At 36.2% G+C, this 27,404-nt stretch overlaps 1 protein-coding gene across 1 annotated transcript in view; it reads left to right on the top strand.

Annotated features, from left to right (window-relative positions):
• Window positions 1–2,712: 2,712 nt before the first annotated feature.
• LOC137034576 (calcium-binding protein 7) overlaps window positions 2,713–27,404 on the top strand; it is a 40,714-nt gene continuing 16,022 nt past the window's right edge. Inside the window, exon 1 of the mRNA XM_067407616.1 lies at window positions 2,713–2,821. Within this exon, the coding sequence (XP_067263717.1) occupies window positions 2,713–2,821 (109 nt within the window). The remainder of the gene's footprint in view (window positions 2,822–27,404) is intronic.

Here is a 27,404-nt window from a genome sequence, read left to right as displayed (position 1 = left end):
GTGCTGTGTGTACATTAATGAGGAAATGATTTTAGCAAATGACTGCAATATAACAAAAAGTGAAAAATTGAAGGGGGTCTGAATACTTTCTGTACCCACTGTTATACTCAACCCTCTAAACCTCCCTTCCATCCGGGTCATGGCACCAAATGGAACCAGTCCTACTCGACCCACTCTGAGCAGGACTCGAACCGCCATCTCCGGCATGGGAGGCAGGTGCACTAACAAGGATGCTAAAGACCGCAATCTTTAAAGCACCTCTTGAGGCCAGGAGAGTGAGATTTACATGCACAGCTCTTACTATCTTACCTCTGTTATACTCCCCCCCCCACCCCCGTCCATCCGGGTCACGGCACCACATGTAACCGGTCCTTCTCAACCCACGGGGTGCGTTTCCCAAAAGCATCATTAGCCAACTATGGTTGCAAGTTCCGTCGTTATTAGCATAGCTCAACGAGTCAGTCATATTTCCAAGGAACATTCGCAAATAGCGACACAAAGCTGTGTGGTTGAGACTATAGCTCTCGACCTGTTGTTAGAAGCATAGTTTCTTGTTTATAAGATGTGGAATTAATAAATCTTTTTCTTGAGCAAAATAAGCAAGATGACATTCAGTACAATCTATATCTTTCATTTCTGATATATAAAATTTCATATACGTCTTTTCGTTTGTCAAGAGATTTAAAGTGCTGTTTTTGCGTATGTAACATAAGAATGAGCCAATGAGTGATTCTGGCTATAAAGCAAAATAATAGAGAAAAAAGAGAATTACTCCACAGATGCCACGTCTGTAATTTGTAGCAAACAATCTGACATTAATTCAGTCTCAAACAGATTAAATAAAGAAGTTTTTACTCTACCACTCTGCTGCACAGCTCTTACTAGCTTGCCTCCGTTACACATGGAATGCAGCATAAGGGGGCGTTCACAAAGGTTGTTCATTCAGTGCTATTTTTCACTCAAGATGGTTCCTTTCTTCCATCTGTGCATGTTTTAGTTGTATATATCAGAGTCAAGATTGTAAAAAAAAAAAAAAAAAAAAGCCACAGAAAATTTCATATATCCATAAGGGGCAAACACAATGATCCATTCAGAAACTAAACAATTGTGACAGTCATAGTGAATGAGTCACTGAGTCATTTGTTCAGCCAATACATAAAAAAAAACTAAAAAAAAAAAAAAAAAAACTGATTCATTAAGGAACAAAGCTTTTATTGGTGAGTCACTGATTCATTCCCTCAAGCGATTCGACACTGATTCATTCAGGAATGATACTGCTGTCATTGGCAACATGCATATGATTGATTTTGCTTTGTTCCGATTTGTCGGAACAAAAATAGGCTATACAAAGCAACTGGCAAATATTATCTAAAATGTAAGTTACTCAATAGCCTATAACTCCTTGTTTATTGAACTGCCGTTTAAAAGCAACATTTGCAGTTGTGATGTTGTTCTAAATATTGCTTAAAATATTATAAAAAATGTACAGCTATCACATAAAATTGATAATGATTTTATGTGAATTTATATTTGATTTAAAGGGTATTTGTTCATACTGAAATGTATTTAAATGAAATAAATAGATGACATACTATGTGTTTAATAGGGTTAAAAATACAGAGATGAAGCAATGCCCCTTAAAATCAACACTGGGAGCAAAATAATGTTTATGTTCAATAAAAGTTCGTCTAGCATTGTTGTACACATGCGTCAGACGTTTCGCGCCATGGGCGTCGCGTTTTAAGACAGCCTGTCAAGTTAAAAACAAACAGATCAACTTTTTAATACGCGTCCAATCTGATACGCTCCGTCTAGCTGTTGAACGCAAGAACGCGTCCTGTGTGAATCATGCCTCCCAACACCTGAGGTGGGAAATACCTTGTGGAGAGCAGCAGCTTACACTCAGACTAAATATAGATCCATCGCGAGGGAACCCGGACACCGCGCCTCCCCACGCACAGCTCTTTTATCTGCATGTTGTGATTAGCTGGAAAGTTTGATTGTATCGGTGGCATCGTTCTCCATTTTTAAAATATTCTATTTTTGCTAAAAGGAAAAACACAGGATTTCTTTAGATAAAAATATATTAACCTCTCAACTACACACGCGTAAAGCGCATTTTTAACTCCTTGTTCCTGGCGGTGCGCACGCACGCTATCCAACAAGTGCATGCTCGAAGCTCAACTGCTGTGTCTTAAGAAGCGATTGAAGAGAAAACAGATGGAAATGCCTGCCTAACGACCTGGACCTCGAATCGATCCACGCAACCTCGCCAATACGCACATACTTTGTCGCAGTGATAAAAATGCGCGTTTGTTTAATGCGCGTCGAGTGAGCTGGTGGATTATGTGCATCTGTTAGTTTCCCTGCCGATGGAGCCGCCGTAATTCGTTGTTTTGGTCATTTTTACAACAAACTAGAGACTGGGCGGTTTGCTTATATTTTGACGGTCCGAACCCAAAAGCCTTACATCTAGTCCACCCGTAACCTGCGAAGACTTGTAAATCCTTACACCTGGTTTCTTGGAGAGGGCTGCGCAATTGCGCACGCTGTGAGAGTATACTATCGGCGCTTTCCATGGAATCCACTCCACGCGTGATCTCCATTGAGGGTTTCGGTCCTATCTGATGTGGGGTAAAAAGTTGCCGTCTGGACAGTAAATCACATATATGAGGATCAATACACACGTGCTGGTCAACACAGAGCGCAAAAATGCCTATGCATCCGGTGACTTCCACTTTGATGTACCGGGGGATCTGCACCATTCCAGATATCCTGTCGTACCGGGCACCGGTCAACCTGCCTGAGGATGAGGTGGAAGGTGAGTGAGAGGGTCCTGGTGGTTTTGTATTCTATATAAAATGATTAAATGCTTACTAATTCTTGCATTTCTTTAGTCTATTTCAACCTGTCTCCTTAGCAGAAACTCGGTGTTTTGCGCACCTGTTCGTTGTTTTTTTCTTTTTTTTCTGTATCTCAATGACCCAGTTTCGCTTTAAGATATAGAGAACAGTGGAATGCTCTATCCTGACATTTTTCTATTTAGTTAGAACAGTTTCAGCACAGTTCATTTAAAACGCGTGAAAAGCCGGTTACCTGCGCGTGTGTTTCTCTGTGAGGTGGATAAATCTGATTGTCTGATTTATGGAAAGTAGGTCTATCACAAGCCAGCAGAAATACCAGTGAGTGGTATGCTGCAGTTGACACATCTCTTTTGAACAACAAATCACAAGTGAATCAAAATATGATTCACGAGCCATTCTAAGCAAATACTAGTTCTGTTTTTAGATTTTGAAACATATTAAACTAAAGATGCATATGAGTATTTCCATGATCTTACTCATCTGTGTCAGAAAGTTTACCCTGATGAGTATCCAACTGAATATAATTAGTATAAGTAGTCACATTATAGTCCACATGCTTTATACCTTCAATACATGGCTTTTCTGATTAAAATATTTTGTATTTTATGGAGAGTATAGGTCTCATAAGCCTGTTATTAGTATGCAGTAATTAAGCTCTCTCTCTGATGTGGACCTCTCATTTGGAGTAATGACTCAGTCTTCAATACCATGCCATTCTAAGCATAAAACCAACACTTTTAATTTTTAGCATCTGAAACATATCTCACTATACCATATGCAAATGAATATGCTTTTTTTTGTGTGTGTCATAAACTACAGTTTACCCCAGAGTTTCCCAATAATGGTCTTGGAATATCCTTGCACTGCACAATTTGGATATCTCTTGAATAACACACTTGATTTCAGCTCATTAATAGTGGCACCAAGACATGAAACGAGTGCGTCAGATAGAGAGACATCCAAAATGTGCAGTGCTGCGGACCTACAGGATCAGGATAAAAAAAAAAAAAAAACTATTGGTTTACCTCGAGAAGTATCCAATTAAATGAAAGCAGTAAAATGTAATTTGAACTAGACACATGATAGTCTACTTGTTCATTCTGGAAAATAAATGGCTTATATTTTTTCCCACCACCATTCAGGTAGGCTACGTGTGAAATACAAACTATAGACAGCTCAGTGTGATCAGATTGTACCATAATCCCATGCTTTTTTATTTATATACTGTACAGTTTTAAATCAATTTATTCCTTAAATGCAAAAATATAAAAGTTTGTAATTGTGAATGTCTAAATGTGCAATCCAATCCAACATATTCATTCAGATTAGCTTTTTTATTAAACATTGTATATTGACGTCTGACTGGTGTGATTGTCTGCTCAGCTCAAAGTGTCTTTCCTGATCAATCTTTTGTGATTAAGGTTTAATTAAGTAACTGAGCACCTTATTGCAATTCCATTCATCAAGGGATGTTTTCTATCAGTACATCTAGCTAGTTATTTAAAACATCAATCCTCCAACCCAGATTCTCATGCTCTTAACACTCAAAAACTTGATGGTCTGAATGAACACAAGATAAATGCTGATAAAGTGACAAACATTCACATATATGGATGTTTTGTTAACACTAATCTGGGGAGCAATTCTCACTATTAACTAGTTGCTTATTAGCTTGCAATTTACTAGCAGATTGGCTGTTCATTAGTACCTATAAAACACATATTAATGCCATATCCAGCAGACCATATTCTATATCCCTTAATCCTAATTTAGCCACTAAACTGTAAAAAAAATCCCAGTAAAAATTACCGCAAAAAAACGGCAGATGTGTTTGCCAGAACTTTACCGTAAAAATACAGTAGCGACGTAAAAAAAAAATGTTACATTTACGGTTAAATAACGTATTTCATTAACTGATATAATGTTAATTTACCAACCAAATGAAGTACTAATATCTGTTTTGTACCTTTATAACACACTGACAGTCACCAAACAAAGTGGTGATAAGAGTCACATGATGAATCAAAGTTCATCACAAGCAGATTTTCCACAAGCTGAGAAGGACAACACTAACATATAAAAGGTGCACACAGTGTCAGTCACAAACACACTAAACACCATCATGGTAACATGCATGAAATTTTAAAAATGCAATACACATTAATTTAACAACATTAGATGTAATATAAAACCCTAATGTACATAATTGATTAGAAAAAAATGAGAAAAACTAAGAAGAAACAGAGTTATTTTAACGAAAATATATCAAATGTGAAGTATCACGCAGGGAATTGTGGGAATGTCAATTTAATTTATTTTTCACTGTAAATTTTACAATGAATTGTTATTTTTCACTTCCAAAAACTGTGAATTTAATGGTATTTTACCGTAAAATTACATTAAATGTACCGTTAGATCTATTACAGTTATTCACCGTATATAGTACGGAAACTTTCTGTAAACCAATTGAGTTTTTCACCGCAACATTTTTACAGTCTTTTACTGTTAAAATCACGGTCATTTTTACAGTGTACAACAACTACTTTACTATCTATTAATAAGCAATAAATTAGGAGTTTTGAGGCAGTTTGAGTCGTAGTTAATGTGTGGCCGATGTTTCTTGTAGTACATGATTGTGTGCATACTATCCAAGTATAAATGTGACAGTCAATCTATTTGTAAATGTGCCTACATGTTCACAAAGAAAAACTGTGCCACATGTGGTTATCCCAGATCATATACTGTAGTCTAGAATTTCCACATAGATGGAAAATAGAGAGTAAATATGAACGGACAAAGCATAGGATTCCCGTAACAGTTTTGTTTTTACACAGATTTGCTCTGCAAATATAAACAGCTCTTGGACCAAACTGTTGGTTGAAGTGCTCAACACTGATGAAGTAGGCCATGTTCTTTCTCATCCTTAGGATATGTAGTTGTTTATTTGTGAATCTTGAGTTTGAACCAGATTTTTATATTTTGCTTTGAACTCATAGGCACACTGGGGGCAGAAATTGAGATGTAATTTGTGAGCCGTGCATCTTTATTTTAGTTAGCAAGTTATATTTCATCATAAACCCATTCTTATTCAAAATGAAGAATGAGGATAAGAGCCTCAGCTAAAGCTCGAAGAGTTCATTATTATTCTCAGTTGAAGATTGCCTAAAGTGTGGTTCATCTCCTGACTTTATGCTCACACACACTGGACATCTTAACCCGCTGATAACGTCCGTTAAAGGATTAGTTCACAAAAAAAAAAAAAAAAAAAAAATTCTGACTCGCTCCAAACACGCATGACTTTTTTTCTTCAGTGGAACAATAAAGCAAGATGTATGGACAATGGAGATTTCAAGCTTTCCAATTCATCCGGGTGACTCGTGTTCTATATTCCAAGTCTTCTGAGGCCATACAAAAGCTTTGCGTGAAGAACAGACTGCAATGTAAATTTTTATTCACTGATAATCCTCCATTCCTGTGGGCTGTTAACCACTGGGAAACAAGTGAGTTGAGTTAGATTAGTGAACAAATCATTCAGACTGGTTTATTGGTTCAGTTGGTTCATTGAAAAGATCTGACTCAAAAGAATGATTGGGTCTCATTCACTAATAATAGTGTGAATTAAAGGCACAATATGTAATTTTCGCCGCTAGAGGTCGTTTATTCAAAGCAAAGGCATAGCTTGATGATGCCTTGTTTTTGTGGAATCATGGGAGGGGTTGTCTTTACATCTACAGCCTTTGGAAAAGAATCCGACAGGACTCTGGCAGAAATCATATTCCTGGATGAGCTAATGTATCAGGGCCGTAACCACCATAGACATTGAGTTGCACAATAATTAGAAAAGACCGAACATTCCCCCCAAATATTTGATATTATTGATGCTGCTCTGCTGTACTTCATTATGCACCGCTCTGTTTGTTTTTAGGATGACAAAAAAAAAAAAAAAAAAATTAGGCCATTTTGGTCTGCCTCAGCGGTCTAACAGCACTCAGAATGAGTGATCTGGCCAATCAAATCAAAGAAGGCAGGGCTTACTGTTTACAGAAGATGAGTGCGAATACCAATGCGGCGCTTTCGTTTTAGCAGTGAAAGAGTAAGTGGTGAGTAAGTAGCTAGCCTATATTTGACAACTGTTTTATGATTGAAATATTGATTGACCGTTAGTAATATCCAGTGATACAAACTACTCAACATTTTTCTGAAATGTCCCCGTTTTGAATCGAAAACATGCTATTTGATTAATATGATATGATGTGATTCATAACTGAATGTGACGAGATAAGAAACGTTTTGTATTTTTGACATATTATAGATACAAATAAGAGTGAATATCATTATAATATAAATACCATTATAAATACCATTTGCAAATAATTTAAATTGATTACTTAATAACTATAGACCTGGAACTTTTACCGTTTTTATTTCTTTTTCATTATTCCCTTAAATCCTGGACTTGTAATTTATTAAAGATTTATTAACATTACTGTAGTAATGAAGCAGGGTGTGGCTGAAAGCCGTTGGAGCTGAACGAGGCTTCTGGAGCGATTGCTAATGAGAGACGAGTGCGACAAATGCCTCGAGAGCAGCGGAACTTTTTTTTATGCCTCAGATGAACGTTTCCGCTTCTTCCGGTCATGCATATGTGGGGTAAGGCAACGCAGTTTTATCATATTAGATACATTTGTGTGTTGAAAGTTGTTATAATGCTACTCTGTGCGTTTACACGGCGACTGCTATGAGACACTTGTTGCACACTGCAGTAAGCAAGATCAATATTAGTCATGATAAAACATTGTACTCACGGTAAATCAAGAAAACGAGATTCAAAGGATAAGACTAACCATGTTGAGTCATATAACAATGATTCGTTTTCTGTCGATGAATGTGTCCAAGCATTGCTCACCTGTCTAATAAAACATAATATATTAAAGCGTCTTTGTTGTTTCCATGGTTTCTATAAAATAATACCAGCAATTGAGGGTAACGTGGGTATGATGTCACTGATAGGCGACGCACAGACACGATCCGTGTCCTGGTTAAAATTGCTTATTTCTCTAGATTTAAATATTCTTGGAACATTTGGGATAATGTAAGTACACAAGTCAACAAAATATGTAACTTTGTTATAGTGGTTTTTGGATATTTGAATCCAAAAATCTTACATATTGTGCCTTTAATCATATTATATGCACAGGAGAACAAAAAATGTATGCCTAATTTATATATATATATATATATATATATATATATATATATATATATATATATATATATATATATATATATATATATATGAAAAAGTGACAAATGCAAGAGATGAGAGATCACATATGGATGTTTCTTGTAGTAAATGATCCAAATCCAAAATGTGAATGTGACAATCTATTTGCAAATGTGCCTGAAAATGTGCCTATGTCACTGTAAACCAAAACTGAAACATTTCAGAGGAAAAAAAACTTAAAATAACTAACTGCATAATTAATACTTAGTTGAAGCACCATGTAATTTTATTACAGCACTCAATCTGTTTGGATAGGAGTCTGCTCGGCACATCTTGACCTGGGAATATTTTCCCAGTTTTCTTCGTTCCTGATTTTTTTTTTTCATAAATTTAGAATGGCTTTGAAATTTTGCGTAAAACTCATTAACCACTTGTATGATAATTTTATGATGTTTTTGTTATTTTTTTAATTGAATAGACTTGTCAGAATATTCTATAAAGTATATATGGTGTTCACAGAGTTTGTTTTTATTTAAAAGATAATTGACCCTTCGCCAGGAGTTTGATTGATCTAACCAATCATAACGCCGAATCTGCCATTTTGTCCGACAAAGCAGTCAGGAGTTAGAAGATTAACCTCGGTGGAATTGAACTTGAAAAATGGTGTGTACTGACGTCTTTCCGCATTTGAAACAACATTCCTTCTTTATTTGATGCTATAAATTAACACATTAAAGAGCCACAAAATGTTTTTTATTGTTTGAATTTCTTACAGTTTGAAAGCTGGGACTTTGCTTAATATCATAAGTAACCTGCTCTGTCTTGACTGTCGACGTGTTGTCAGTGTCCTCTTTGCTTCACAATGTATTTTTCACTGTGTGTGGCATGACAGCGCCAGGACTTGTCGGACAAAGCAACAGTAACTAAGGGGGGGCGGGTCTTTACGGAGGGTCAATTCCTTCTTTTACCCTTTATGATTCACAAGAAGCAGAAAGCTGCTTTTTCGTTGGACTTTATTCACTATGAACCAGTGACCCATATGATTCACATGAACTGAATAAACATCCATTACCGGTAAGGCTTTCACTGAATGCACATTCAATACAAACCAGCAGCCGCACAGTTTTGTGAGAGCGAAATTCAGTTAATGTTCAGGGTCCTTCGTGTGCCGGGAATTACCCAGCTGTTAACCGCACCCGACGTCAGGCACCACATGGTATTTCTATGGCAGTGCATGACAATCAGACATCAAGCTTGTTTGGAATTTCATTAAAAGAGGTTGGCAGCGGTGATGGAAGCAAATAAAGCTGTGATTAAATTTGGTGCTGTGGATGGATTTCAGAAAGCAATCTCAGAGCCCATTGTCACAGGGATAGTAAGGGTGCCATTTGTTGCCTCTGAGAGCACGCCAGCCCCTCTTGATCAAGACCACACTGACAGCTCATGCTGGACTCATGTTTTACACACAGAGTCACGTTTAGCCTTCCAAAAACTGTTAAAGCTCCTTCTCAGTCGAAAATGGATGGAAATAAAGAGGGTGTATCATGGTAAACAGAATTGTCCTTGCTCTTCTTATTTACTATGTTGGAAGCAGTTTTTCAGAAATCATCATTTTATTGATGTTACAGACATGAGCATGTGTTCATATAAAACCCTTTTTAGTATTCAGCAGCTTGACGCACTCTAGTGACAGACGGTGAACTTTGTCAGTATGGAGAGGCTAACTAATCAGGGTTGAACTTCTGTTGTCATCAACACAATTTAACAGAACTTGCAAACAAAGTTATGTTTCATGTTTATTTTTTTTGTGTGTTATTTATATATCAAGGTATTGGATATTGTGTCAACTTTGAGGTTTCAACTCTTTGCCTGCTGAATTTGAATGATGTATCTTAGAGTGAATATGTTGTACTGTTGGTGTGACATACTGATGGATTCAGATCTGTCCAATACGGCTGACAGCAGCGTAACCAACTGTAAAATCGGACAGATGGTTTCCATACTGGGAAAAATTCAACCATTTTTCTAGTGATCTATACCATAATAGTGTAGGAAATTAGTTTCTGCTCACAAAAATGGCCCATAATGGTAACTAACTCACTATTGTCACTAATGAGAACTATTTATCTTTTGATTAAAGGGATGGTTCATTGCAATTTCACTTTTTTAACTTTAGTTAGTGTGTAATGTTGCTGTTTGAGCATAAACAACATCTGCATAGTTAGGACGCTCAAAGTTCAATGCAAAGGGAGATATTTTCTTTTACAGAATTCTCTGTTTAAGGACTACAACAAATGGCTGGTTGGGACTACAACAAGCTTCTTCCTGGGTTAGTGACATCACTAACCCTAAAATTTACATAAACCCCGCCCCCGAGAACATGCAACAAAGGGGTGAGGCCATGTTCTTGCAATATAGTACATAACACAAATGCAATAGCATGTCATAAAAGCAAGATGACAGCATGACAAATTATAACAGTAATTAAAGAATTAGTCCTCTTTCAAATAAAATGTTCCTGATAATTTACTCACCCCCATGTCATCCAAGATGTTTATGTCTTTCTTTCTTCGGTTGAAAAGAAATTAAGGTTTTTGATGAAAACAATCCAGCATTATTCTCCTTATAGTAGACTTCAATGGTCTCCAAATGGTTGAAGGTCAAAATTAGTTTCAGTGCAGCTTCAAAGGGCTTTAAACGATACCAGATGAGGAATAAGAGTCTTATCTAGTGAAACAATCAGTCATTTTAAAAAAACAAATACAAATGTATATGCTTTATAAACACAAATTATCATCTTGCAAGTGCTTCCACTTTCCATTTTCCTATGCCTTCCCTATTCAATTTACGGAACGAACGCGGCACCAGTTCCGTTTTTTCCGTAACTAGAATAGGGAACGTAGGACATACAGCGTAAGCTTTTTGAAGAATACGGAAAGCGAAATGGTGGAAACACTTGCAAGGTGATCATTTGTGTTTATAAAGCATATAAAGTATTTTTTTTTTTTGAGAATGACCGATCATTTCGCTAGATAAGACTCTTATTCCTCGTCTGGTATCATTTAAAGCCCTTTGAAGCTGCACTGAAACTAATTTTGACCATTGAAGTCCACTATAAGGAGAATAATGCTGGAATGTTTTCATCAAAAACCTTAATTTCTTTTCAACTGACGAAAGAAAGACATGAATATCTTGGATGACTTTGGGGTGAGTAAATTATCAGGAAATTTTAATTCTGAAGTGAACTAATCCTTTAAACTAAACTATATACCTGTTCTATCTTTGTGCAGCATATATTCTTTGGCTCTGTAGGCATCGTACAACAGTTACCACACAACCGATTTATAGATTATCATGACAGAATATGCTAATCAATGACTTTAAGATAGTTAACTCCACATCAGCTATATAAATTCATCAACTAACCGTTCAGAAACGTCCTGTTGCATTCTACATGTTGTCATTTCTTTTTGAGTCTCTCCATCATTGTCCGACTCCGGTTTGAACATGAAAGGCTGAACAGTTTCTGACATTTTCAGTGAGTCTGAGAGAGGTAACATGAGGTGCTGCTAACACGAGCTGAAACTCCACCCTTTTCTTGACAGCAGCAGCTCATTTGCATTTAAAGGGACAAAAATTTGAGTGTTTTTGACCTCAAAAATTGACAAATTTAACTTGCTATAAAAAATGATGAAGTGTTTTGAGATAAAACTTCACATACACACTCTGGGGACATCAGAGACTTATTTTACATCTTGTAAAAGTGGCATTATATGTCCCCTTTAATACCTAGTAGTAATATTTGAAAGTACTGATTATTTTTTATATTAGGAAAACCATGTAAATGTTACCGATGTGGCTATGCGTAGAAATAAAGCCATTAAAGTGCAATAGCTTTAGAATTTCCAAAATGATTTAGACCATTTTGAGCATCCAGAACCTCACTCAAAAAAGAAAATGTTCAATACCTTAACTTAATTAAATTAAGCATTTTCTTAGAACAGTTTTTTTTAGTCTTGTTGTATGATATTATATTAATTTAATTATGCCAACTAGATGCAATCAAAATGACAAGGTCGTCTGAATACATTTTTTTGGCTTTTTACCAAACATTTCTTTCAAAAATAAAAAAAAAAATAAAAAAAAAAGCTTTTTAAATTCAGTAGAGTACTAAATTAAATTATCTACTTGGATGAATGATCTTAGGCTTACATTTTTTTTTCCCCCTCAAATCAGTGTCCAACATTTCTAAGTCAGTCTGGATTTACATGCATCTGGTAAACGTCCATTTTACAAACTTGAATTGATTAGGGTCAGACAGGGGGTGTGTTTGGCGATATTGGTGTGAAAGGGCCTTCACATCTGCCAAAAATAGAACTTTAATTTTTTTGTTACTAGCCCAGCCCAGGAAAGAAAAAGTAACTCAAAGGTAACATAACACATTACTCTCCATAAAAAGTAACTAACGCAGTTAGTTACTTTTTGGGAGTAGCATAATATTATAATGCATTACTTTTAAATGTAACTTTCCCCAACACTGTCCATATAACATCACAACATTGTATTTTCATCAAGCAGTGCATCAATTTTTGGTTAAGATCTTGTTTTGACAATGCAAGAGGTGAGCACTCTGTAAAGTCTTCTTCAGCACATCCCAAAGACTTTCAATGAAGTTAAGGTCTGGACTCAGAGGTGCCATATCATGTGTGAAAATGATTCTTCATGCTCCTTCCCAATCATTCTTTCACATTTTGAGCCTGATGAACTTTGTCATCCTGGAATATGTTCATGATACATCTTCCTAAATGATTGTTTACAAAATTAAAAGCTACACCCTCCAACTTTTAGGGTTAAAAGAACCTTTGCCAAACATAAAACATGCTAGAAACATAATAATCACTGCAAAAATTATCCAGTCATAGACTCTTAAATTCAAACGGAAACTTTTTTCTTTTTTGGCCAGGCAGTGTGTATACATGTTTATATATATATATATATATATACTTATTTGATCTGTTTGTATTAACATTTATGGAGGCCTATGTATGGGTCTGTGTGTTTGTCTCATCTTGTGAAAGGAATATTATTATTAACAATTTATCATCTGTCTATTGCAAATTTTTAGTAAACCAAATACAATAAGGATGCCTATCATGTAAATTCAGGCCTATTCTGGCTGCAGATCATTTTATAGCATATGTTTTACCAGCTATTTTTATTCTGAAATATAATGGTTTTGCAATCAAAATACACAAATATAATTTATTTTGTGCCACTTGTCTCTCTTAAACTGTGAAAGCAAGTGGAAAGATCCATTTAAATTACAGATACAAGTTGTATTGAGGTAACTCAATAATACATAATGGGAAAACATACCATGGATATTAAATAATGCTTATGTGCTACTAATATCCCACTTAATGATTCGGGAAACCCAGCTTTTTGTATTGGCATTAGACCACAATGACACATCCTGTGACTGGAACAAGACATATTCATTATGTTATACTTCTCTCTGTATGAATGTAATGGCCATTGTAGGGGTAAAATCACAGTTTATGTAAATTCAGTGCAGAAGTTACAAATCTGTTTCCTGTCAGAGTGCAAGTAAAAAAAGATCACATGGCTGTTTGGCAGGTAGACTTGTTTAGAAATAGACAGAAAGAGGAGTGATTCACTTGAACGTATCTCACTGACAGACAAACTATAGAGCAAACAAACCTTCCACCAACCAAGGTCTGCTTCCTGTTGCTTTTCTCCATCACATTTCTCTTTCCACATGCTGCCTGTTTTGCAGGAACATAAATGAGAGGAAACAGAGGAACAATTGGATATCTTCTGTTTGGATCTTTCATTTGATGCAAACTCAGAATAACTTCATTTTTCATATCTCCCTTTTGTGATCTGATTTGTTTGCAGAGCAAGAAATATTTTTCCATTTTTGAGAAATGCAATTGCTTGAGGTCACAAAAAAATGAAGAAAAAAAGAAAAGTTAAATAGTGTTAGAAATGCTTGTTTTTCCTGTAAATGTGCATTAGGGATGCAGAGAGTTAAAGTCAAATGAAATCCTCTGGCCAAATTTACAGACTGTTTGCTTGGTTGGTTGTAAAACTCCACAAAATATATCTATTATTTCTCTATATTTATTTCTATATATATATATAGAGTCAAATTTGCTAAGGGTTTTAAAAAGTGATTTTTCACTATTATTTACAACAGGATCTGCATTTTCATGTTTAAATAAAAGATTTTGGATATAAGAGACACTAAAAACAACTTTGTGAATCAAAACCCACTCCTTTTCTGATAAAAACAAAATAATAAAAAATTGACAAAAAGTCAACAAAATTGCAACAGCTGAATGACATATAATTCATTTAAGCCAGAAATAAACTTTATTCTGTAAAATAAGTAATGAACTATACAAAAAACAATTTTTTTTTGAATGTCTCAATCACATTTTATAATTACCCAAAAATCACCCCTCATGCACATTATCATGTCTGTCAAAAACTTAGACCTAAAAACATTGACATAACACATTCATGGGCATTAATCACTTTACTGAATATTTGCCAGGTAAGAAATAATTATTGCCTTATGATCAATCTGTTTTCAAATACACATTTTAATATAAAGACATCGACGTCTGTCAAAAAATAATGTGCACAACACAGTACACGCAATTTCTAGAAAACCCACACTACCGGATGTTTTGACTACGTCATCGCTTTCCGAGAAGAGGTAGAAAATGGCGGCCTGAGTGGTTTTAACATGCTGTCTGTCAGAGACTATATCATACGTAATTCATAACACACATGAGTATAAATTTGTTCTTCACTCACTGAAACTAATTGGAATAATCAGGGAACTGAATGAAATACTTCACACTGCATGCTACAGAGAATAAACACCAGTCCAGTTAAAAAACTTCACCAGGTTAGTGAAAAGTGTTGGTTTTGACAGACGTTTTTAATGCACAAACTACGCATTCTGATTCTAACATTACGGATTTGAATATTTTTCAATAAGTGTCTATTCTTGACTGATCTTTTTTTCATAATTTTGGCAATAGATGAAATGTTAAATGAGTGATCTTGAGATGAGTCCATGTAGTCGTCCAATTTGACTCTCATATGCTGATGTAATATGTATTAATAATAATAATAATATGTTTTATTTATATAGCGCCTTTCCAGAGCTCAAGGACGCTTTACAGTGTACATATTATAAATTGACTGGCGATTTTTATAAAATGCAGTTTGATTACTATCTTCTCAGTTGTTTAAAAGATTAAGGTAATCATCAAAGTTTGATAAAATGTTGTTTAATTCTCCAATAAAAGATGTTACATTTAATTACCCCTTAGCAGATTTTGACTCATGTGTGCGCATACAGTCCACTAAAAGAGCCAATCACATGCTAGCAAGAATGTACTTGTGTATTAGCTGAATCAGTCTAAAAAAATATAGTTTTTTGAGTGATTGGAGCTTAAGAAGCGCAAATTATTATACCATATGTCATTGGAACATAATTATGTGTCACTGTCACAAATTCGTCCTCTGTGGCTCCCTCCGATCGCCACCTGAGGGCTCCCTCAGTGGAGTACTAACTGTATTTGGACTCCATTTCCCATCACCCACTGCCTGGCGCTGATTACATGCTCACCTGATCCTCATCCCCTGGACTATAACACACACACACACACACACACACACCCACCCACCCACCCACCCACACCCACACCCACACCCACACCCACACACCCACACCCACACCCACACCCACACACCATGAAGTCTTATTTAGACATGGCTGACATTTCTGAGCATTGTATTGTTTCTTCATGAATGACCGTGGTTTGTTCATCCTGTTTTGACGTTCTGCTGCCTGCCCAGTTGACCCTCTACCTGTTCTGTTTGCTGCCTGCCCCGACCCTGTGCCTGTCTCTTCGTTACGACTCTGCCTTGCCTCTGATACCGCTGTTGCCGGTGATATACCTCTGTTTGTTGTACTACGATTATCTACAATAATGCTGCACGTGGATCCCATGACTTCTGACTCCACGTTACAGTCACCAATATGGCCGTTGAGTGAACTAACTTCCTTTACATGTAAAGAAAACCCATTTGTATATAATGCATTTATCTCCATTTCTTCATTTTAGAAAGATATTAGAGGGATAATGCATAATATATTTTTTTCTCATTGATAGAAATACAAATTAAAAATAGGTTATTTGATTCAGCTTATGACTTTATCAACAACTTTGTATTTGTAATTTCCAGTCATATGCACTTCTAGACAAATATGTAATGAATACCGCACTGTTGGCTATTATCAGGCTCCAATAAGGTGATCAAGTGCTCTTGAGTGTAAAAGGGTTTATTTTGCAATAATGGCTGAATAATTGTACATTATCCCACTTATTACATTACCACACACATACATAAATAGACTGAAATATTCAGTTTAAATTATTTTATTGTGCAAAAAATAAAAAATAAATAAAAATCTGACTGCAGAATGTCACGACTGACCAATCAGAATAAAGTATTCCAGAGAGCAATGCAATATCATTGTTAGTGTTTTTAATTGCCTGATACCCAGCTAACAGGAAACATTCTCAGAACTTTGGGGCTAACATTCTGTCAAGGTTCTCTCAATGTTACGAACATTTTTCCAGTAACATTAATATAACATTCCTTTAAAGTTACCTGGTCTTTAATAACATTATCAAAACATAATTGGCAGAAAAAAAAAGTTGTTTCTACATCATTTTTGCTTTTCTGAAACATTTTAGTTGGCTATTAGTCTAATGTTTTTTAAACATTACTATTCACTACTTTTTTCAGATGGTTCAGAGAACATTCAAAAGTAACATTTCTGTCATGACAACTATCAGAAGGATTGACATGGTAATGGATGTGGCAATGTTAATGTATTTGGTCTTGGCGGAATAGATGTGCTACGCTGCTGCTGTTGATTATTGTGGCTGCAGAGCAAATACAGAGACTTGTTTCTGCCAATACGTTCACAGACATGCTGCTGTGAGCATGTAGTACAACATGTAGTACGACCAAGGGCATGGAGTGATGGTAGCATCTTCTCTTTCAGTATAGAGCAGTACATCTGTGAATTCATGATGCCATCAATGAAACACAGCTCCCCGACACCAGCAGCTCTCATGCAGCCGCACATAAGGACACTGACACCACCATGTTTTGAAGCCATCAGTTCCAAAAACATTTATCTTGGTCTCATCACTCCAGAGTATAGAGTCCCAGTAGTCTTCTTCTTTGTCAGCATGGGCCCTGGCAAACTCTAGGTGGGCTTTTTTTGTGCCTGGGCTTTAGGAGAGGCTTCTTTCGCCGTATTGTTTCACGGGAAATAGTCAGCCCAGTTTGGCTTTCTACTTCTTTAGATAACTGCAGTGAACTTGCATGCCGATTTTCTTCAACCCTTCTCATCAGAAGACCACTTTTGCTACAGTATTCTGACTGATAAGTAAAGCTTTGCTAGTCTTCTTGTAGGCTTCACTTTTCTGGTGTAAAGAAATTATTTTCTTTCTCAGGTCTTCTGACATTTCTCTTCCATGTGGTGCCATTGCTGACAGCATGAAATGGGAAGGGGTTTTAACACCCTTTTATAGTCAACTGTCTGCTGGACACCTGTGTAATGAATAATTAGACTCGCCTGTGGTTGAATTCTTGTTAAATTAGAAATTTGTAGTCTAAAATTGAGCTTTGCTCCAGAGACTTTCAGTGGGGTGTACTCATTTTTGCATTACCCTAATTTGAGTAAAACTGAAAATTTTGTTCTCTAAGTTATATTATTAACCTTACTTTCATGTTACAAGTTAAACAGATGTTATATTAAACTTAGTCTTGTCAACATTTTGGAAATAGTTATTGTGTTCATTAAGATATTGTTTAAAATGTTACTTTTCAAAGGGGGTGTACTCATTTAAGCTGAGCACTGTATAACAAACAATAACCCCCGTAGCAGATCTATACAGATGGAGCTGGGGAAGGTGGAGGGTTTCTGAAAACACGCTGCAGACTGCTGTTAGCAAAACAATGCCAGTATTTGAATGTCTGAGCAGCAAGCTCATTGGCTGCTGGTGCCATAGCAAGCAACCAATCAGCTGCCTATGTAGATAACCATGTGATCGCTACAAATTGAGATAAAAGGTGTGTTCGAGCTCATACAGCGCCGCACAGACCGATCGGCGGCTGACTTGAAGCAGTGCATGCCGGTAAGAAATTTTGTCTGACTTGAGACAGCGCCGATACCATGTGACTGTGATGTATGGCTTCAAAGTACCACGAGAGCGATTTGAGATCAGCTGCCTGAGGCAGCCAGCGCAGTTTCTCAAGAGGAGCTGCAGGAGCGCTGATGACGACACAGCTGTTTCACGATTGGCCAGATTCACCACATGACAACGATCACGTGTGTTTCATGTTTATTGTCACGCCTTCAGTTCCAGTAATGCTCAAAAATCTGTTTTTATAACAGTTAAAGCTCTTTTGATGTAGTTACGATGTTATATTGTGTCATGTTTATCAAAATAAAACTGATAAAAAACGTAGACCCCACTACATTTGCATTTAATAACATATGCTTATGTTGAACTTTATTCTTAAGTTGTTAAGACCCGGATTCTTGTAAAAACATACGCTGTAAGCAGTACATAAAGTATTGAATGAAAATGTCTCTGAAACAGTGTATTAATCAAATATTGCATTTATTTCACTTCAGCTGTGATAAAGTATGCAAACGCAGTGCGAGCGTCACTACGGGAAGCAGAAAGTGTCCGACTTCATGTCTCCGTTTTCAGCTCCTCCCCGCCTGCACGTGGCTACTCTCGCCGATCGGTTGCATCCAGCCGCAGCCGATGTCAAACGCACCTATGAACCTCTCAGCCTGTGCCATCTAGAGTTTCATGCAGAACTTTGTATTTCCATGTATTACTTAGAAAAGGAGAAAAATGTTCACATGACCAGTTAAAATGTAACATTTAAAAAACTGGATGTTTTGCGAATTTTCATAAATTCATAACTTAATGGGAACATATTTTTGTTAGCTATGTAGTTTTGGGTGATCGTGATGTGACATTTCTAATTTAAATGTGTTGAACTGTTGTGTGTGTTCTTGTTTTTATGATTTATGAGGACACAAATTTGTATAATGACATGGGTATTACACTTGTATTACGACGAAAGCGTGAAATATGAGGACATTTCACGAGTCCTCATATTTAAATGAGCTTTAAAAACATACTAAACAATGTTTTATTAAAAATGTAAAAATGCAGAATGTTTTCTGTGATGGGTAGGTTTAGGGGTAGGGGTAGTATAGTGGGATAGAATGTACAGTTTGTACAGTATAAAAACCATTACGCCTATAGAATGTCCCCACTTTGATAGCAAAACAAACCTGTGTGTGTGTGTGTATGTGTGTGTGTTTTGTCAATTAAATACTGATATTTCACATTATGGAACAATAATATAATAGCATAATAAAAGTAACTAACTAAGTGCCTAACAATTATGTACTTGATAAAAATCTAAATTTGCTGGGGTGCATTTAAAGCCGCTCATGCATTTCTCTGTCAGGGCAGCTTGTGTCGTGGCGCATAGACAGGAGGGGCAATTTACACACACTCTGATTTTCAATTACCAACATATCCACTGGTGAGAACTAGACGAGGGTTCTGCTTCAGCGGCTTTCCAGAATTGTTCTCCAACCCCCTTTTTAAATAGGATGCCATTTTGTTGTCGGAGAAGAAAATAAATTGTGTTTTCAGACTACAATATACAAGATCTTCTGACTAGACTGTCACTGCTCTTGTGTGGATGTGTGTGTGTGTTTTTAAACTGAAGGTACGTTCAATCAAATAAAAAACCTGACACTGACCTATACCATTAATCCACTATCATACCCAACCTCAAAACAAGACGCTTGACATTTAAGTGAAAGCACTGCACTTTCAACAAATGGCCCTCTGGGATGGGCACCAAGTTGTGCAGTGGACACTTGGACTGTAATTTTAAGGTAAAGCGGCTCGAGAGACAATAGGCTACAGTTGATAGATGGAGGGCTTTGTTTACTTGTTTATGCTTCAGCTCATTCGGGAGGGCTGAAATATGGATCCTGGTACAGCCTACATGTTCAGGCAGTTGCGCCGACTGTAGTCAAGATCAAACTTGCTGTTTTAATTTTAGATTGAAGCTGTTTATGCTCTCACAACAATGAAATGTTAACAGCTAATGAGCTGTCAACAAAAGCAGTTATAGAACTATACCATTGCAGGCTTGCTTTAGATAATGTCTAAAACTAATAATACTAGTATGTTTAAAATTGCAATGGTCTTTGTTGGTTTATTTGGGATGATGGTAACTAATTAGCCCTTTAGGATGGCAACAGATTTTTTTTTAAAATTAAAACATTAGCCTAGTGCATATATATATATATTAGTATTTAGTATTAATACGCGTTCCAGATTGTCTACATAGTTACACCTGTAAATGGCGTACAAGTAGTAAAAGGCTTTACCTTGCGAAAATATTGGTAACATTAAATTACAGACTTACACATTTCTAACTGTTATTTTATTTAGTTTAGTTTTATTTCATTTTGTTTTTATTGCAACTCTTTCTGAGTTAAATCGTTTACATTGATTTGTTACAAAATGTGATTCAGGAATGAATCACCGTGTTAATGAATAAGTCATTGAATCTTTCACTCAACCGGTTCATTTAGAAGCACTGATTCATTCCGGAATTTGTGATGCTGCATCCCAGTTTGCTTACTTATACTACACTCTAAAAGTATGTACTCTTTTTGTGAAGAAAAAGAAAATGCTTTTGAGTGTTTAGCAGAAAAGTAGACAAGCTTTGGGACATACTATCACGTCATAAAATTGTGTCTTAAACACATGCTCTGTCCTGACACAGTAAACTGGCCTGTCAATCATATTGTCATAGTTAACATCCTCTTCATTTAATTGAATTGAATTTAATGTAATTTAGTTTAGTTTTCTATTGGAGAGAAAAGAAGCAGCATGTTGATCTGCCAGTTGTGGGTCTTTCATGTGGAGTCTTTCCTCATATTTTATGTATGCATTTAAAATTAATGACCAAACAGATCTTTCACATTGTTGTTTCAGATGATATATAACACAACAAATTTTTTTATCAGGTGAAATGCTGATTGTTAGTGACTCAAACCCCTTTATCTAAACCTACTTAACCTAGGGTGTAGGGTGTTGGTGTAAAGAAGGCTCCCCCTAAAGAAGTCTTGATCCCCCTAAAGGTCATCAAAACGAGATGCTGGTCATTCAGGGATGTGCATTTATTGCATGGACGAAGAACATAATGTGTTTAAAATGCATATACACAGTTCAGTTGAATGATAATATTTCCCCTCTTTAATGCTGTTAAACTGAACGTACAAAGCAAACTGTTTGCTGAAAATATCCGCAATTTAACAACATAACATAATGAAATAGGAGCGTGCACTTTATCTGTCAATTAATTGCGTGAGAAAGTTGTGTATAGTGCAAATTGCCCAAACCTCCCCCCCACCCAACTCACAGACCACCCTGAAGGTAATTTTGTGATTCACACCCTGTTTTTATTTAATAAAATCCTACAAAAATCTTTGGAAACACCAACAATCTGAATAATCTTTATGTTTGTAAGTATTTCAACAGAATCTTACTGTGTCAGCCGAAATCCTGATTGGCAGCATGATTGATGCTTTAGCAGCTTATCCACAAGAGCGGTTTGTCTGCATGAGCTTTGTGATTCACATTCGTGCCTGTAGTGTAGGGCTCAACTTAGAGGGTAGGCGTTATGGGGGTGTAAGTTCATATAGGTCAAATATGGCTCTCTCAAATCACAGTAACACAATACCACAAAGCAGTAGGAGCAGAGACGAAGTGGTGATAAATTTTGGCTCAGGATTTACAGAGCAAGCTCTAAAAATGTAAGCAGGCTGGGGGCTCAGAGTACACAGAATCAGAAGATGTCAAAGAGGGGAAAGTAACACATGAGATGTCTATAGAATCATGAAGCTTTATCATTCTCTCCAGGGCTATGCACAGACATTTTGGGGGACAGGTGCTCAAGTGAGAAAAAATGGCATTCCTCTCATAATTACTATTTAAAAAGAAAAACATAAAATGAATTTAGTTACATGCTGTAGAACACTTTTAAGTTACTTTCATATTTATTTATTATCTCTTATATCTTTTTGATAGAAATGACTATTTATTACTACTATTATTTAGATGCATTACACTGCAATAACAGTTGCAGGAATAATCTTATGAAATTAGTGTTTTAAAGTAAAATTTTGAATATAGAAATATGAAATTAAAAAATTAAATTATACTTTTCTGTATATGATACTTTTATATGAAACTGAAACCGCCAGTAGGTTTGCCTGGAAAATCCAGCCTCACCGCTGTACCAGCGGATGAGTCTCGCCATTGAATCAATTCGATTTCTAGGGCGGAGCAAATCCGAGCAAACAGGAAGTGGAGTAAACCAATCAGAGAAGGGCGGATATGACGTTAGCAAAGCGACAAGAGAGTCAACAGTGAAAAGTAAATAAACTGCTGGGGTTTTAATGACTTAATGTGTTTTTGGTCATTTAAAACTGAATTCACGGCTGAATATAACAAACTCTCGGGTCTCGCGTGCGCCATCTTTGTTGATATTGAAAGGACTTTCGCCGCACTAGAGTGACGCTGTTTGCGTCACTGAAATAAACTAATCTGATTGCACGGTACGGTTTGGAGTTGACTCGAGGCGTGATGGAGGGCGGACTGACCAGACTGATATATCTTGTAGAAGATATATCATTCTGGACTTGCCAGGCAACCAGTAGGTGGCGGCAAGTCTAATTATGTGAGTCATAGAATCATTCATTCACTGATTTGTTCAAACCAGCTGATTCATTCATGAATGAAACAGCACTCAGGGAGACACATCTGTTTTGCTTTGTTCAGAACTATTTTCATTTGAAATTTGAAATTAATGTCAACTTATTGTTCATTGAACTGTTGTATTAAAATTAACTGTTGTATGAAAACAAAAATATTAAAATTACATTTGCAATCGTGCTGATATTCGGGAAAAAAGCATTGCTTATGTGATATTGCTTAAAGGTACAATATGTAAATTTTTTGCAGTAAAATATCCAAAAACCACTAGGCTAGTGTTATATATTTTGTCTATCTGATTACGAACAATATCTCTAATGTTTTCAACTACTTGTAAATCATGAGAAAATTCCCATTCTAAACAGTGACACGGGGCAGTGCAGTCGCCTGTCAATGACGTCAGTTACCTTTGTTACCGCCTTTACTGACGTAGAAACCACATGACAACAGTGCCGTGGACAAATGCGGAAGTAGTGTCTAGCGTCCAGCAAACCACTAGCTTGCTTCAAGCAGTTCCTTATTTACTTCTTGCACGTTTTATGGTGGATTGTGTTACTTATTTATGGAACATAATTACTGTTTACCATCTGCCGCTGGTTCTGTCGACAAGGACAGCTCCCATAAACTCATGACCGGAAAAGCGGAAGCGCACCGGCGACTGTGTCATAATAAAAGTCCCGCTGCTCGTGAGGTGTGTGTTGATCAATCGCTCCAGCTCCTCGTTCAACTCCCGCAACACTCAGTCCTGCTCTGCTTCATACTACAGAAACGTTAATAATCGCATCCACAAACATGAGTTCTTCCAGACTCCAATCCCTATTCTTTTGCACCGTCCGTTGAGATGGAGACCACATGTCCCAAGTTTCCGCTCTAAAACTTGGCATCATCAAACTACGCCTTTGTTTTGAATAGGCTTCTAGCGACCTCTACCGGAAAAAAATATCACAAATTGTACCTTTAACTATATCACATGATATAAACAATAAAAGAAGACAAAATCTCATACAGGGAAAATTCATATCTTGTGTCAATTTTGTGGGCATTTTTATTAAAGGTGCCCTCGAATTGAAAATTTAATTGATCTCGGCATAGTTAAATAACAAGAGTTCAGTACATGGAAATGACATACACTGAGTATCAAACTCCATTGTTTCCTCCTTATATAAATCTCATTTGTTTAAAAGACCTCAGAAGAACAGGCGAATCTCAACATAACACCGACTGTTACGTAACAGTCGGGATCATTAATATGTACGCCCCCAATATTTGCATATGCCAGCCTATGATCGAGGCATTACACAAGGGCAGCCAGTATTAACGTCTGGATCTGTGCAGAGCTGAATCATCAGACTAGGTAAGCAACAAGAACAATAGCGAAAATGGCAGATGGAGGAATAATAACTGACATGATTCATGATAACATGATATTTTTAGTGATATTTGTAAATAGTCTTTCTAAATGTTTCGTTAGCATGTTGCTAATGTACTGTTAAATGTGGTTAAAGTTATCATCGTTTCTTACTGTATTCATGGAGACAAGAGCTGTCGTTATTTTCATTTTTTAAACACTTGCAGACTGTATATTTCATAAACACAACTTCATTCTTTATAAATCTCTCCAACAGTGTAGAATTAGCCGTTAGCCACGGATCACAGCCTCAAACTCATTCAGAATCAAATGTAAACATCAAAATAAATACTATACTTACGCGATTAGACATGCTGCATGACGGACACTTTGTAAAGATCCATTTTGAGGGTTATATTAGCTGTGTGAACTTTGTTTATGCAGTGATAGAGTCGAAAGCTCGGGAGGGGGTGGAGAGCGCGCGATTTAAAGGGGCCGCAGCATGAATCGGCGCATTTCTAATTATACCTCAAAATAGGCAGTTAAACAAATTAATTAAAAATAATATATATGGGGTATTTTGAGCTGCAACTTCACAGACACATTCAGGGGACACCTTAGACTTATATTACATCTTGTAAAAAAACGTTCGATGGCACCTTTAATTTTTGGTGGCATTTTCGACCCAGCACCACGCTATTTTATGTCGACACCAGACTGGCTTTTTTGTTGTTAAGCTTGATATAGGGCTATTACCTAGCTTGGCTGGCTCTAAGTAGATATTGTAATAGTGGTTTAATTTGACACTCTTATTACCTGACTGTCACCATTGAATGCTGCTCCGCTCGATTTGTGTGGTGGTTATGACGAGAGTAACAGGCTCCTGCGGTCTCTAAAAAAACTAAAATATAAAATTGAAATGCTCTTAAGGGCACTTATCTAGTCAGAGACCCAAAGAGCAGGTGCTTGAGCACCACTTGGGATCTATCTGTGCACGTGCCTGATTCTCTCCCTCTCTTCTCTTTCAAATCTCATGATGGATTTTAGGAGCAGTTTTTCCGACAGCAGATCAGTGTTCCTTTGTGAATGTTTGACAATGACTGCAGACATCTGCCTTCTACCCGGAGTCAAACTTCTGTCATCCTGCAATTATCAGGATGAGAACCAACAAAAGAGAATCTCATTTTATTGAAGTCTTCCACTGATCATGTGATCAGGTCTAGGACACTTTTTTTTTTTAAAATCAAATTAGATATTTGATAATTCACTACATTTTGTATTTTATCCCAATCATATGTGTACACCTTTTACAAATGGGCTAAAGGGACAGTTCACCCAAATGTGACCCTGGACCACAAAACTAGTCATAAGTCGCATTGCTATATTTGTAGCGATAGCTAACAATACATTGTATGGGTAAAAATTATCGATTTTTCTTTTATGCCAAAAATCATTAGGATATTAAGTAAAGATCATGTTCCATGAAGATATTTTATAAATTTCCTACCATAAATATATCAAAAATGTATTTTTATGAGTGGATATGCGTTGATAAGGACTTCATTTGGACAACTTTAAAGGCAATTTTCTCAATATTTAGATTTTTTTGCACCCCCAGATTCCAGATTTTCAAATAGTTGTATCTCGGCCAAATATTGTCTTTTCCCAACATTTTTAACAATTTCCTTACTATCATGTTCTTCCAAAACGCTATGCTATGCTATTATTTGTTTTTGTTTTTTATGTATTGTTTGTTTGCTTATTTATCTAATTTTGATACACCCATTTAAATATGTGGATTTTAGAGAGGGGTAAAAAATTTTAGTGGATAAGAACATACATTTTGATTTGTTCCATGTGACCTGAAAATTTACTTCTTCCATTTTCTCAAAAATGAAACTTTGAGAAACTTCTCATCAGATTTTGTTTCCTTGGCCTTCGAGTAATTCTCTGTTCCATTTAGGTTTAAGAGAGCCGGTTCCTGCTTTTGCTCAAGTGTAAGGGGAGGTCAATAAATTCTTGCCACTTTAGCCTATAAATGTTTTTTTTTTCCCTTCTGTTTTTAATACTGCATACAGATTTACTGTATTTTCTGTTTATATTCTAATAAAGAGACTGAAAAATAATTTTATATATATGGTCATTATATCAATGCTAAAACAATAATCTATTGGTGGCCTTAGAATTTTGCACTTTTGATGGGTCATTTTTTTTGTCCAAAGGCCTTAATAATAATAATAAAGATAAATGATAAAAGATGCGACATCCAAAGTATGTAAGGTAGTACAACTAGATATCTTTTATCAAATCCAAAAGGTTTTAAACATATTTTTCTATATATAAATGTATTTTAAAGATTTTGAAGTGTCAAAAGTCATTTGGTTTAACCATCCAAAGGACAATACAGCCATTTCATTTGTGATTAATATATCTTAAAATGTAATAAATGTATATTTTTATTCTGGCATGATTTTTAACATCATATATCAACATAGTGCAAAATGGTATTAAAATTATTAAGTCGTTGTTATGAGAAAGAATGTCTGTCTTATTTCATTAATGTCATTAGGAGTAACCAATATAAAGAGACCATTTTGGATCAAGTCATTCAGTCAGTATCATGTGACAAGATGTGACATCATTCAGACACCTGTAAAGGACCACATGGTCGTGAAGCAAAGTAACTAACTCTCTTTTCACTATTTGAAAAATTCAAAAAAATGTCCATATACTACATGACAGACATAAGAGATTCTTAGCCAATCAGAATACTTGGAGGTGGCTGTCTGGAAATAGAGTTTGAGGCCGGATTTCCTGTTTTCGATACAATCACATATGTGTTTGGGAAACCTGTCGGGAAACAAGTGCATATAGGTTTTTGCAAGTTCACTTGGTGCTGCTAGTGGCTGAAGAACATGTGAGTTTTGATTGCCAAGGAAAAGTCACTGTTATGATGCTAGAGTGTTGTAAATGGTTGCCTGGATGTTGTTATGCAGTTGCTAGGGCACACTTAA

The sequence above is a fragment of the Chanodichthys erythropterus genome, chromosome 13 (assembly GCF_024489055.1).
Source record: "Chanodichthys erythropterus isolate Z2021 chromosome 13, ASM2448905v1, whole genome shotgun sequence".
Classification (NCBI taxonomy): domain Eukaryota; kingdom Metazoa; phylum Chordata; class Actinopteri; order Cypriniformes; family Xenocyprididae; genus Chanodichthys; species Chanodichthys erythropterus.
The sequence above is the reverse complement of the archived record's forward strand: the minus strand, read 5'-3'. Positions and strand labels throughout refer to the sequence as shown.